This window comes from Oreochromis niloticus, linkage group LG16 (assembly GCF_001858045.2).
Source record: "Oreochromis niloticus isolate F11D_XX linkage group LG16, O_niloticus_UMD_NMBU, whole genome shotgun sequence".
NCBI classification, from domain to species: Eukaryota; Metazoa; Chordata; class Actinopteri; order Cichliformes; family Cichlidae; genus Oreochromis; species Oreochromis niloticus.
In genome coordinates, this window is record NC_031987.2 from 18,704,199 (window position 1) to 18,718,801 (window position 14,603).

General features: G+C 39.6%; 1 protein-coding gene across 2 annotated transcripts; it reads left to right on the forward strand.

The window, feature by feature from the left end:
* Positions 1–643: 643 nt before the first annotated feature.
* On the forward strand, positions 644–14,387 carry chaf1b (chromatin assembly factor 1, subunit B). Of its 2 annotated transcripts, XM_019353427.2 has the most exons (15): positions 644–773; positions 1,136–1,291; positions 3,646–3,778; positions 3,926–4,046; positions 4,207–4,310; positions 4,395–4,491; positions 5,603–5,687; positions 6,021–6,114; positions 6,219–6,288; positions 6,386–6,477; positions 6,578–6,737; positions 8,145–8,681; positions 11,047–11,135; positions 13,297–13,364; positions 13,848–13,976. In XM_019353427.2, the coding sequence occupies exons 2-14, from the start codon at positions 1,166–1,168 to the stop codon at positions 13,338–13,340; spliced, it is 1,752 nt and encodes a 583-aa protein (XP_019208972.1). In that variant the 5' UTR covers positions 644–773; positions 1,136–1,165; the 3' UTR covers positions 13,341–13,364; positions 13,848–13,976. The 2 variants fall into 2 exon arrangements, with proteins under 2 accessions (XP_019208972.1, XP_005460070.1); XM_005460013.3 differs by lacking the exon at positions 13,297–13,364 and having other exon boundaries at positions 13,848–14,387.
* The last annotated feature ends 216 nt before the right edge of the window (positions 14,388–14,603 follow it).

Here is a 14,603-nt window from a genome sequence, read left to right on the forward strand (position 1 = left end):
TTTTTTTAAACCAAATTCAACCAGTGTTGTGTCTACACATAATGGAAAACTTAGCAAGGAAACAATTGTAGATTTTATCTTCAGTCAGTTTATTACCAGCACCCTGTCACAAAAACATTTGTTCAGTTAAATCTTTGAAACATCCCAATGATAACAGTTTGGCAGCCATAAAATAGTATTTTTATGAACAAACTTGTCATATTTCAGCATGCTGTGCATTGTGTCCCTAAACCACTTTAAGAAACTGGCCAAGTGAAGATAAAAACAAAAAGTGAGGCCTAAAAACACCGAGTGTTTACAATTACCTGTAAAACACTGTGGAGACTGTAATGGTTTGGGGCTGCATTTCGGTAAGTGGTACTGGAGATTGACAAGATCAATACTGATGGAATTATGAACAGAGACGACTACCATTAGATTTTCATACAACATGCAATATGTAGAAACCATTTGCTTTGCAACGGCTTCGTTTTTCATAATGGCAATGGTTCCACATTCACTGTCAAATCAGTAAAAGCATACCTGGGTAGAAAAGACACACAATGCCATCCTGTCAGTAATTGATTATACCCCCCCTTTGTGAATTATATTTTGTATTTCAATGGGGATGGCCAAAGATCTTTCCGGATTACGTTAGGAAAAAAACCAAAAAGTCAAGACTATCAATTGTCCCCGCCCTATCCGTGTTTTTGTCCAATCACGGCAGACCGGAAGTTTTGAGAGTCTGGTACGCGGGAACTTACCAATTCTGACTGAGCTGGACAACAGAGAAGGTAAATACTGTCATGTACTTCTAGTTATCTTCGTTCAGAGTAATAAACATTTGTAATTCGTCTGCGTTTATAACGGGCATGCTTCTTAGCTAACAGTAGCTTAACTACAAATGTTCGTGAATGGGAATGATGTCCACAGTGTTTAGCCGTAAACCAGTCCAACTAACCTGCCAGTTTAACTGCTAACCTGTTAGCCAGCTGTGCTCTATATGTTAGTGTAGCCAAAAGAGCGGCTTTATCAAACTGTTATCTGTAATCCGTATTTCAGGGTCCATTGTTGTACGTTTTGCTAACTAATGCGTCCATATGAGTTGATTGAAAACGATCTAGGTGGTGAATTTACCGTGTTTTTATCCCTTGAGGTCGGTGCCGAATATAAAAATTGAAAAGAAATGAAGGTGGTAACGCGTGAGATAGCATGGCACAACAAGGAGCCAGTGTACAGTCTGGACTTTCAGCACAGCTCAGATGGACGCATTCATCGACTGGCCACAGCTGGAGTGGACACCACAGTCAGGGTGAGTGGAGACAGCGGTCAGAACATCTGGTCTAACTCCGTAAGAGGTCGACGATTTTTATTTTGTTTTGTTTTTAATTAAATAAAATGTGAAATAAAGAAAAAAAAACAGTGATTTAGTCTATAAATGCAGCAGGAAGAAATGAGTCTCACGGATATAGAAGACGCAGGTATTTGTACCCATCAGTTGTTCTTTCTTCATTAATTGGTCATAAAAACATTTACCTTAAGAATAAGGACACTGAACCAGAGATAATATGGAGAAAAAAAATATTTTGTTAACTTTCTGAACAGTCCCAGTGCAGGTAGACAGAGTACAGTTTGGGCTTTTAAGATAAGATAAGATAAGATGATCTTTATTAGTCCCGCGCGTGGGAAATTTGTTTTGTGATTCCTTCTGACTTTTCTTTTTCCAGGGTGAAATGATTGTACAGCGTATATCTTTAATGACTTAAAAAAAAATAAGAATTTAGTACACAAGTATGAATTTATTCTGGATTTTCTCTAATCCAAACGTGGTCAAAATTAAACGTGGAGGTTCAAATATATACATACACTATATACACCCTTATTAATAAACAGCAAGTTGCACCTGAACAAGATGTTTTTTGTAGCCATTAACAAGCTTCCAGTATCACTCTGGCTGGATATTTCATCATTCTTCTTGGCAGAGTTCATTTAAATTGGTAGGCTTCCTGGTATAGACCTTGCTTTTAAACATAGTCCATACACTTCGATAAGCATTGAGGTCTGGGCTTTGGGATGGCCATTCCAAAAGTTTAATGCTAGCTTTCTAAAACCAGTTATAGATGTGTGTTAGGTGTTCCAACAGAAGAATGATACCAAACTGTTTTACTGCTGATTTGAGGTGAAGTTGAATAATTTGGTGGTAATTGTCCTATAAGATTCCATCTGTTAGGTAGGAGGTTCAAAGGTAAGGTAAAGTTTATCACCATGAGTTTCATCTGATCAGAATGCAAAGAAAACAGCCAAATCATTGATGTCCCTTATGTCTTGGTTTATTTCACTTTAATTAATGTTAACTTAACTTAAAGTAAGAAACACATGGACTGCTAAACTCTAAAAGAGAAAACAAGGTTGGACCTTACATCATTAACTTGAACATAAATGTTTAAACTCAGAAGAACAAATCAAACTCATCTCAGCTGCCGCCCTATGTGGGAGTGAAAAGAGTGAGTGAAAGGGAGTGCAGTCCTTATATAATGTATGCCAGGTGAGTTTAGTTAAGGCACAAAGAAAATCAAGAACCAATCAGTGTTGAGAAAGTCAAGAGTGGAACCGAGGTAATTGTGGTCATGTGAGGGAGAGTGAGGAAAAGAGTAAACAGAATAAGAATCTTTTAGTACACTTTGTGCAATCTACCAGTGCCACTTACAAAACAGCCCCAGAGCATGATGCTGCCACCACCGTGCTTAAAGTTAGTACAGTGTTCTTGGGTTTAAAAGCCTCACCACTACTCCTCCAAACAAACCTCTTTTCATTGTGACCAAAAAGCTCAATCTTTGTCTCGTCTGACCATAAAATTCTTCTCCAGAAGGCCCTCGTTCACGTGGGCATTTCAGTCAAACTTAAAGGTGTCAGTTTTGGAGCATCTTTCTTAGTCAGAATCCTACAATCTACATCTACAATTCTCCTTCTTAGATCTTCACAGAGTTTCTTGGATTTTGAATGACCAGAGTGTATGTACACTTCTGGCCACAACTGTACATTTAAACAAGTGTTTCACTGTGCATTTGTCAGGGTGATTATTGACCTTTTGTCTCTTACAGAGACTTTTTCAGGCCCGCTTTAGCCTTTAGAGAATGCCTCTTTTAAGACCCATGGGATACTGGTTAACACAACAAGTCAAAGATCCTTAGTTTGAGATCCGGAGGAGGCACGAATCCCTGGGAGGGTTGCATCAGGAAAGGCATCCTGTATAACACTCTTTGCCAAATCAGATAAGGAGAACTGCTCACTGTGGTGGCCCCTTGTGACTAACGGAGCAGTCAAAAGTAGTCCTGTTTTTGGTTTTTGGTTTTTCCTTCTCAGACACTGGTGACAGTCTCTAAATCATGATGCACCACCAAGCAATGCAGTGTTTTCATGTTTGCGTACAGCAAGGTTTTAAATTATCGAGGCACGTGACATCCTTAAAGGGATGATTCACCCACAGGATCCACCTAATAGCAGTTATTTAAGTATTAAGATTTTTAATACATTTACCCTTTTTTATAACCTTTATCCTACTAAAATTAATCTGTGGATGGATTATTGTTTGTGAAGTGTTGTATGTTGCACAGCCAATTTACAGAGAATTTTTAATGATCTCTTTTCCTAATGATGTTTTTGCAGCTGTGGCGGGTGGATGCTGGTCCAGACGGGAAGGCGGTGGTAGAGTTTCTGTCTAATCTGGCTAGACATACAAAAGCTGTCAATGTAGTGCGCTTTAGCCCCAACGGAGAGCTGCTTGCTTCAGGAGGAGATGGTATGTTCCACATAGACAGATGCTTCTCAGCCTTTTCTCCATTGTAAACATGCGTGTTTCTATTTAAAAGCAACTGTTGTTTTTGTTCTCAAAACCAAACATGTTTTTTAAGATATAATAATACGGCCTTTTAAAATTTCGATATAGATGCATTAATTCTGCTGTGGAAGCTCAACGACTCCAAGGAGCCCGAGCAGGCCTCTGTGTTTCAGGAGGATGAGGATGCTCAGCTAAACAAGGAGAGCTGGACTGTGGTCAAAACGCTTAGGTACGCTAGAACAGCAAGTGCTAATGTTTGCTAAGGTCAACAAAGTGAGAGTCATAAATGGTGTTTAATTACTTTGTGTGGCGCTCTGCTTGTTGAAGCTCTTATAACTGATGAGATGTGGTTATAGAAAGGAGTTTGCTATGATCTGATTTATTTCCAGAGGGCACATAGAGGATGTGTATGACATCTGCTGGACACGTGATGGAAACTTCATGGTGTCTGGATCTGTTGATAACACAGCTATCATGTGGGACATCAATAAAGGTTTGTGGGTCCATGCATTTTATCTGTGATGCTTTTATCTGGTGTTGTTTTTGACTTTCTGTGTATCATGTTGTTTGTGTTTAGGACAGAAGCTTTCTATCTTGAACGACCACAAGAGCTACGTGCAGGGGGTTACCTGGGATCCCCAGGGACAATATATTGCCACTCTCAGCTGTGACAGGTGATTCAAACATGGATTAATCTGGTTTAAAAACACAGTTTACATTCCTGTATACTCACTGGCGACTTTATTAGGGACACGTTACTCTTTTGGAGTAACTGTCTTAATTCTTCATGACATACACTCAAGAAGGTGCCGAAAACATTCCTCCGCTATTTGGGTCCATATTGACATGATATGAACACACAGTTGCTGCAGATTTGCCGGCTGCACACACATGATGTGAATCTTCTTTTCCTCTACATGGTAATGGCGCTCTATTAGATTGGGATATGGTGACTGTGGAGGCTGTTTGAGTACAGTGAACTCAGTGACATCATCAGGAAACCAGTTTTAGATTACTTGAGCTTCGTGACATGACACGTTATCCTGTTGGGTACACTGTGTCCATAAAGCCGTGGACATAGTCGGCAACAATAGTCAGGTAGGCTATAGCATTTAAACAATGTTCAGCTGGTACTGACGAGCCCAGAGTGTGCCAAGAAAATATCCCCCACACCTTTACACCTCTATCAGCCTGAACTATTGATGCAAGGCAGGTTGGATCCATGCTTTCATGTTGTTTGCACCAAAGTCTGACCCTGTCATCTGCAGCACAAATTGATACTCAACAGACCACACAACATTTTTCCCAGTCTTCTTTTGTCCACTTCTGGTGAGGATTTTAGCCTCAATTTCCAGTTCTTAGCAGAGTGAAGTGACACCCTGTGTGTTCTTCTGCTGCTGTAGCCCATCTGCTTCAGTGTTTGAGGGGTTGTGCATTCAGAGATGCTCTTCTGCTTACCTTAGGTGTAATAAGTGGTCATTTGAGTTACTGTTGCCTTCCTATCAGTCCCTTAAATCATCTTTATTCCCTATTATGAAGCTCAGTTTTCACTTCGGCAGGTAGTCTTGACAGTGTCTTCTTGCCTAAATGCACTGAGTTGCTGTCATTTGATTGGCTGATTAGATATTTGTATTACCAAACAACTGAACAGGTGTAACTAACAAAGTGGCCAATGAGTGTAGTTCTGTTCCTTATTAAATGATTGTATTTGATATTGTGTAGGCACTGGCATTGATGTGTCAGCACGCTGATGTTCGGGATGTTTTTATTTCTCCTCCCATTCAGGGTGCTTCGTGTGTACAGCACTCACACCAAGAAGAAGGCCTTCAGTATCAGTAAAATGAGCTCTGGGCCGCTTGCAGAAGGAGAGGTCAGTCGTGGTTCTTTTTACAAACTCTCTTCAATGTCTTAAAGGTGGCTCTAATGTCTCAGTTATGTTTTTTCCAATCATTTTTATTAGCATCAGTCTGGTCTCTCATAAATCTGAAATTCTGAGAAATCAGTGTTTTATCCAAGCTGATAGTTGCATGAGCCACAATACCTCTCTTCTTAACTTTCCAAAAGGTGTTTTCAGGTTTCTCCTGCTTGCGTTATTCTTATTCCTTAACCTGCTCTTTAACAAGTTTATAAAACCAAATATAAGAAATTAAATGCTCTACCTAACTGTCCAGAGTGAGTGAGACTTGTTACGTAACCTTTTCAGGTGAAGCAGTACAGGATGTTCCACGATGACAGCATGAGGTCTTTCTTTCGCCGTCTCTCATTCACACCAGACGGGTCATTCCTGCTTGCTCCCGGTAAACACAAAGCATGCTTTTTATTGGTGAAATCTTGTGTTCTAACAGTGCAACATTTTTTTTCTAATTTCGCCTCTCTGTTGTCTGCTTCTTTGAAACCTCAGCTGGATGCGTGGAGATAGGAGAAAACATCATGAATACCACCTACATCTTTTCCAGGAAGGGTCTAAAGAGGTATCTTTTGTGTCCTGTTATTGTATTTACACCCTATTCAGAGTCTGTTAAAGTTTAATAATTGGTGTATATAAATATCTTTCTGTGCGTTTTTTAGGCCTATTGCTCACTTGCCGTGCCCATCTAAGGCTACACTGGCTGTGCGCTGCTGCCCTGTCTACTTTGAACTGAGGACAAAAAAAGGAGAAGGCAAGGACATTCAAGCAAGACTGATTATTTCAGATTAGTTTTCTTTTCTTTTCTTTTCTTGTGTTGTGTTCTTCGTGTCACTCCCATTTCTTCCCTACAGATGGTTCTGTCCAGGCTCTTCCCAATGTATTCCAGCTGCCGTACCGTATGGTGTTTGCCGTGGCCTCTGAGGATTCAATCGTGTTGTATGACACGCAGCAGACACTTCCATTTGGCCTTGTGTCCAACATCCACTACCACACACTCAGTGATCTCACATGGTAAACTTTCTTTGTAGCTGTTTTAGCACAGGTATCTGTATTTAACTTTTCAAAAGCAAAAGATAGTCATTCATCTAATAAAGACTACAGGAAGATATGATAATGTGCACACAAAAACGTAATATGTATTTACTTATTTGTTAAAAGCAGCTGAATCTGTACATTATTTACTTGTTTTGAGTAAAGCCTGATTTTCTTAAAGGAACATTTTGTTTTGCAGATGGCAGTCTTTAATGGAAAATACAAAACAACACAGCAATACATAAAAGCAGATAATCTGTACTCACAGAACGCACACTTTGAGGTTATAAAGTACCAAACTTCATGCCAGTGCCATCATTGTTATCAAAACCACAGAAATCAGCAAAAGACAGGAAGACAGAAGCAGGGGACAGTTAGTAATAGGCCAAATTCATCTTTTATATGATGGCTGCAGCAATTGGAATAAAAGACCTTTTTTGTCACCATGATAAAGGGAAAGCTTTCAGCTCTTGAAAACCAATATAGGTGGGGGTTAAAGGGTAGCAATGCCATGTGAAACATTTGCCTTAAAATGAAATGCGCCAAATTTGTCTTATGAGCTCCAGTAGATGTGCTTGCTTTGTCGACAGGCTTCAATCAGCTGAACTATGCTGTCACTGCTCTTGATGGATTTAACCAACTACAGTATATAGGCAGGATACGTGAACCATGTATCCCTCACCCAGAATATATCCACCATAAAGGTGGAATTTGGCGAGTGTTACTAAAGAACATGATTGGCTCAAATTGATGACTCCTGTTATTCAGTTATTCGCCTGAAGGTGCTTTATATTGTAAGGTACAGTAGTAAGGAAAAACTCTCTTTTAACAGGAAGAAACAGGAGCCAGAGTTGATGATTAAATACAGTGGTGGTATATAAAAACACAGGGAGTAAAAAAAAAAGTTGAGTGAAGAAGAAACGTACAGTGCATCAATATCTAGTCAAATGTGTTGGACAAACAAGATTTTAAAAGATTTTTCTCCTTAAAGTTCTACTTCTCCCACCACCTCTGCTGCATCTCTGCTGCTGTCTATGGGCTAAATTATCAGTGACCAAACTTTAGTTCACCCAGCACCAGTGCAAAATACTCCAAAACTGTACACTGCAGCACAATACTGCAAACTACCCAGTTTAGCCTGCACTTAGAGTCCAGCATAAGCTTTAAATAACATGAAGTTATCAGTTAATTTGTTGCTAAAGACATGATCGAACTTAACTCATTTCTTACAGTCAGTCTTACATTTAATAACCTGAAAGCTTGTAACTTTGTGAGCATTCCTTAGTCTTAAAATTATATTTTATCTGTGGATTTATGCCCATGAAATAGAGAGGTGGATGGTAAACTGTAAATGTTTTACCATTAAGCAGACTTTATCCCTTTCAGGTCCCGCGATGGCTCCTTCCTGGCTGTGTCCTCCACAGACGGTTACTGCTCCTTCCTGTCATTCTCTCCCGGGGAGCTGGGCACTCCACTGAAAGAGCCGCCCACCCTGGAGGTCTTTGTCCCAAGCAGTGGTGTTGAGAAAAAAGGCAAGAAGGCATCATTGGCCAAAAGCTCATCTCCTGTATCCCAGCCGTCACCCTCGGCCCCACCTGCCTTATCCCAAGCTAACCAGGGCAAAGACGCCCCCTCTCTAACCTCCCCAGAGGAGAAGAAGAGCACCCCTCGTGCCAACTCCAAACCTCAGCCCCGCAGGATCACCCTCAACACCCTCGAGGGATGGGGAAAGCCCAGTACTCCTAAAGCCACGGCCTCTGCAGCACCTCAGTCCTCAAAATCTGGGAGCACAAGCGCCCCTTCCACTCCCCAACCACGCGTAACCCCCCTCTCTCCTTCCACACCAAAAGTCCTCAACAGTGCCAATACTCCTGGGCCTGCAACACCTAAGAGTGCTGCCACATCAAAAGGGCCCACTCCAAGGTAAATATTAGAGCAGCTGTCTTTGTGATTCTGTCAGGGTGGCAGAAAGTAAAACAGGTAAATAATGATGCACTTAGTACGGGTATGTTTTTATTTCTTTTGTATGCAAGTTCTTTTCCTGTGTAGCTGCCAATATAAATTCAAGGCTGTTTCATTCACAGTCTTTAAAAAAGAAAATGCTTCACACCCTCAACTTTCAAAAACATAAAAGTTTAATAGTTATTTTATTAAAAAAATAAATAAAAAATTTGCTTAAAGAGAAAGTATTATACTCATTTCTAGCTCCACTTGGTCTCTTTGACAATAGGTTTTCACTATTATTCACAGTTCACAAGAAGCCATATTTGTCTGAAACAAGCTGTTTTAGCTTGTTTGTCCTTAGACAACTTTCCTCTGCTACCTCTTGCAAACAGAAGTTTTTGTGAAAACAGAACCGTGTGCCTGAATTTACCAGATTAAGGTTATCTACTCTCTACGACATCATACAGTTTCAAAAGTAGAAAAAACAGTCTGAAACAGAGAGTTTACAACAGTGTATACCCCGAGGCTCTCAGGAAGCCTTGTACATATTGGTATTAGTATAAACAGACACTTTACAACTGCTGCTTTTATACATGTAGACACAGTCAAGAGTGACTGCTGAAGCTCAAACCAAGCATAAGAATATGGAGGAAAGATGATTCAAGTGGTCTTTAACATGGCATCATTGTGCCAAATGGGCTGGTTGGGCTGCACAACAACTGGGTGAAAATTGCCTTGTTGATGTCAGAGATCAGTGGAGAATGACTAGACTGCTTCAAGTTGAATGGAAGGCAACAGTAACACAAATAGAAGCTCTGTGCAAACAAGGTATCAAGACAAGCGTCTCTGAATACACAACACCTTGAACCTTAAGTGGATGGGCTACAATAGCAGAAAACCACACCAGGTGCCACTCCTGTCTGCTAAGAACAGGAAACTGAGGCTACAGGTCACACAGGCTGATTAAAATTCAACAATCGAAGCTTGGTAAAACATTGCCTCGAGTCATGTGGATGGATTGTTTGCTGTAAACAACATGGAAGCGCCGATCATTCCTGTCTTTTATCATTGGTTCAAGGTGGTGTTTGTGGTGTAATCATGTGGAGGCCTATATTCTTGGCATATTTGGGCCCTTAAGAGCAACTGAGCATTGTTTATATGCTGCAGCCTCCTGGTTAGTACTGATGCTAACCATGCCCATTCTGTTATGACCACAGTGACTTCTAATTGGCTTTCAAACTAATTTCTTGAACATGACATGATGAGTTTACTCAAATGGCCTTCACAGTCCACAGATCTTAGTTTAATCTGAGCACCTTTGGTATGTGGTGGAACAGACGATTGATAAATCTGCAGCAGCTGTGTGATGATATCATGTATCAGGGCTTTTCTGAAAGCACAAGTTGGTCCTAGCAATGTGTACCTAATGAAGTGTCCCACAAGTGTATGTGGGGAAAAAAGGAAATCAAAAAACACCTCCTTAAAGAAAATAGTTATATGCTTGTACGTATAATTTGTGGATGTGGGGTTTTTTTGTCAGTAAAGTTTTAAACAAAAGCATCTTTCAAATCCATGTTCCAAAATTTATTAAGAGTTGCGTCTAAAAATCAGTTATAAGCGTCTCCAATTTTGAATATTATTCAAATATATTTTACAGGAAAGGGAAACTTGCTGAAATCCACTCGAGTGATCTAGAAACACAGTGGAATTATTTATTAAGCATGTAATGTAGAGATAATAAGTGTTGTTTGTGCAGCAGCAGCATTAAAACTTCACTGTGAGTATTAAAGCTTCTTTTTAGATGCAGCGTGGCGCGTGTGAAGAGTGCAGTTTGCCCTAAACTACAGCGTATGCTAATTTATGGAAATATATGAACTATTCAAATCTTTGACTGGACTCGTATTGACTACATCTACCCTCCTAGCCCCCTTGAATGCGGTTTGAGTTTTCAGAGTGTGAAAAGTAAGAAAACACTGTGCTCTTTATAGTGTATAATATGCCTTCTTTTGAATAACTTAAGAGAAATATAAATAGCTCTATTTACTGTGTGATGTTTTTGTCGGTTAATATGTGCCCAGCACCTGCAGTGTGAACAAAGCCCTGTCTGGTATGAGGGATTCGTTGGACCCCCCACTGACTACAAAATAATAATCACTCTGTCAGACTGCTGGTAGACAATAGCAGGCCTGTGCATGCTTTTGTGTACCCCCTTTTTCACATCTGTAACTTGGAACATTTGACTAATTTTCACTGTTGGGCAACAACAAAACAAAAGACGATAAATACACGTTTTGTTGCTTTGAGGCCTTTTCAGCATTGCTGCTTTTTTCCTCTTTGTTTGCAGGAGAGTATCTTTGACTCCCATTGCACCCCGGTCTCCAGCTGTTGGCTCACTTTTCAGCCCCCTCTCCTCCACAGAAAAGGCCAAACACGGTTAGTGAGGCTTTGGCCGTCTTTTTTAATGCTGCACTTTTCACGATAATCAACTTTTATAATGGAGAGTCGAGTGAGATGCTTACTCAGTTAATAGGAGTTCTGTTATGGTTAGGAATACATGTACATGTTGACATCTAATATTAAAGAAATTAAAGCTCGCTCCCTAAATGGAGAACAACCTTCCTTAAGATATTATACACACCTATTTCTTTAACCTACACTTTCCTTTCAAGTGCTTGCTGTAAGATTTTCTCAACTAAAATCATTAAAAATGAGAACTTCTGTATCCCTCACAGCAAACTACACAAAATTATTATTATTGCTTTAGGTGGCAGGAGCCCAGGGATTGTTGTGGCCCTCCCTAGACTGATTGATAGTAGCAACAACTTGTCTTGTCCTTTGTTTAAATCAGTGTATGTTATTGTGCCTTTACTACAGTGCCATATTTTAGTCATTCCAACTTGGATTACCTCTTTATGTACACTCTCTTATAGCAAGCTTGTAGCAAGTTATGGATTTGTACTAGAGCTTAGAAAATATATATATTTTTGAAGATCTATTTCAGTCTTTTTGTAGCTTAAATTGTGTTTACTGGCATCTCTGACTATGACATAGCTACAGATGCATTCAAAGAAGCAGGAAACAAAAGCAGTCAGACAGGTTGCAAACAAGCCAGCAGCATAGTTTGATTAGCTGAGCCACTTTGTTTGGGAGTGAACATCAAAGTAAGCAAACCTGAAAGAGCTATATCAGTTCATCAGTGCTAAACTTTCGGTCTGTTTAATACATGTGTGTTTGTTTTACTGCTCATATTTATTGTTTGTTTGTGCTTTAATAGTGATGATTTAACTATCAGAATAATAGAGTGGAATTTAACAGACTAACTGATGTTGTTTTTTTTCTGTGAAAATTTTTTTTTTCTTCTGAGGTCTCTGTGAAGGCCTGAGAAAAACACCCCATGATTGAGTAGCTTTAGCAGTAATAACTTGTTTCTGTGTGACTTTAACAGTCTCGCCTATTGTTGTGGAGGAATTTTAGCCCATTCTTCTTTATAATGTTGCTTCAGTTCACTGAAGTTTTCAGGAATTTATTTATGCATATCTCTCGTAGTCATGCAGTTAGTTATGACTGACTGGACCATTGAGCTGTGCTTAGGATCTTTGTCCTTTTGCATGAAGCTTTTTAGCCAAGCCTTAGATGTCAGACACAAGGCCTCACATTTGACTCTGGATGCTTTGGTATACAGAGGAGTTCATGGTTGACTCAATGACTGCAAGGTGCCCAGGTCAGTGTACTATGAAACAAGTTCAATATACCCAAGATATCTTTCTGTTAACGGGATTTACCCTAACATTCAGGTATACAAAGCTGGTTATCAACTCCCAAATCAGGGAGTTTCTCGATCTAGTTGTGAGTAGCGTTGGCATCTGATCGGTCACACTGGTTATTGTACTGTCAGCTAAACGGCTGCTTTTACAAGGAAGTATAAACTATAATTTTAGAAAAATATGAAAAGGCTGTACGCATGAAACAGAATGCTCCTAATCCGCAATGTAACCTTCCATGTAACCTCCCAAGAAATGCACCTATACGTTGGGTCAACACCATCTGATTGGCGTGGAAGGTCACAGCATAAATTATGACTCCCACTGAAGCATTTCTCTTAGTAATGAGCAATAATAAAAATTCAAAAGAAGCTCCACCTCTTTGCTCTTTGCGGTGTGTAAACAGACTCTAGCTCCACATTAAACTGGGCCACCATCATCATCTCTGCTGCTATTGTGGTATCAGTGTGCGTGTGCTTAATGTCAAACTTTTTATTCACACACTGATCCTAAATGCATTTGTATCGCAGGTCTGTTTTCAGTCGCAAATGTGGTTCCGTTTCCATGGTGACCATGATGTGCTACAGAGCCCTAAACAGTTATTTAAATATCACAACTCTATCATTAAGACATGGGAGAATCTGATGGGTTTATTATTGAGTGTTTCATTAATTAATGTTCAGATTTGCACAGAAAGTTGTTTTTTTTTATTCTTGCACCTTCAGCCCTGATGATGTTTAATGTACAAAAAACCCCAAAACATCATGTAGTGCAGAAAACCCAGAAATAATGCCAAAGTTAACATGATCTGACAAAGTCCTGCTTTCTAGTAGCAGATCATGGGAGTGCCAAAGAAGCCCAAATCATTACCCCTTGACCACCGTACTTCAGTTTGCACAAGGTATTTACACTGATATGCTGTGTTCTCACCAAACATCTCCATTATGGTCAAATCAAACTGTAGGTATCATGTTCTTTTTAGAGAGAAGAGGCTCATTTTCATTGTAACCATTCCAAATCAGTCTTTTAATTTTGAGTCTGAGACGTAGCTCTTGAGCATTGCACAGTCTGACCTTGAGTTGAATTTGCTGCCGTACGAGGAAGATTGTGGCATTGCGTTAACACATATCTGAATCCTCCAGACCAGCAAACTGCTAGAACTTGGGCTTTTCCAGAGGTGCTCACACTTGCTGAAAAATGATTTAGTACATTTGATTGGGATTACCTGGCTACTACTTAGCCTCTTAATTCCTAGGCAAGCAGTAAAGGTGAGCTTACTTTTTTCACAGGACTGGGGAAATGTTGTTTTTCGCATGACTGTACACGCAGCAGAAGAAAACACAGAAACAGGCTATGACGTGTAACCTTCTTTTTATTTCACCAGATCGTCCTTCTCCTCCCACTGATCCAGTGTGCCAGCCTCCAGAATCTAAACGACCCAAGACCACCCAAGGAAAGACCAGCGTCACCCAGGAGTAGTAGAGAAAAGTGTGGTGCTGTAAAATAAGACTAGAGTACATAAATCAGACATCACCTTTGCGTCATATTGATCTTAGTGACTGGAGCTTTACATTTCACTTTATGTACTCAGTTATAAAGCAAACTGTATTGCAGTTTATGTCCTTTATTCTTTTTTTAAAGGTGTTTTGTATCATACAATAAACAAGTAATGAGTTAATTGTATTATATTTGAGTTGTGTGAACTTTAAAAGCTTGAGTAAAATTGTTTCACTTCTCCAGAACATGATTGTGAAGAGAAAACTGTACTGAAAACCTGTAGAAGACAATAACAAGCACTCGAAGGGTTTTGAATTTGTGTGAGCTTTGAGTATATAGCATGCTGAAGACTTTGGTTGAATAGGGTGACTTCTGTTGTTACGCATTTACATTTTCTTATTGTTTAATAAAAGATATTTGATATAAAGTGCAAGTTCTGGTGGTTTATCACATGGTATCTGAATACCATAAATAAGGAGGTAATAATTTAAAAAATTATTTACATAATAATTACCTGACAGAAGTGAGGTCAAAGTGATTTGAAGGTGGGCATCTCATCCCTATAGTTACATTAAAAAATCCCTGCTATTGTAAAGTTAATCCCACTTTCTGTGCATTGCTAATAAAATTTTCATCATTATTG

What these genes read in the sequence shown, in the direction of transcription:
- chaf1b (XM_005460013.3), top strand. Translation starts at nt 1,166, where the DNA reads ATGAAGGTGGTAACGCGTGAGATAGCATGGCACAACAAGGAGCCAGTG. An exon ending in GCTTGCTTCAGGAGGAGATG is followed by an intron (nt 3,779 to 3,925) that starts GTATGTTCCACA and finishes ATTTCGATATAG; the next exon opens with ATGCATTAATTCTGCTGTGG. An exon ending in TCCAGGAAGGGTCTAAAGAG is followed by an intron (nt 6,289 to 6,385) that starts GTATCTTTTGTG and finishes TGCGTTTTTTAG; the next exon opens with GCCTATTGCTCACTTGCCGT.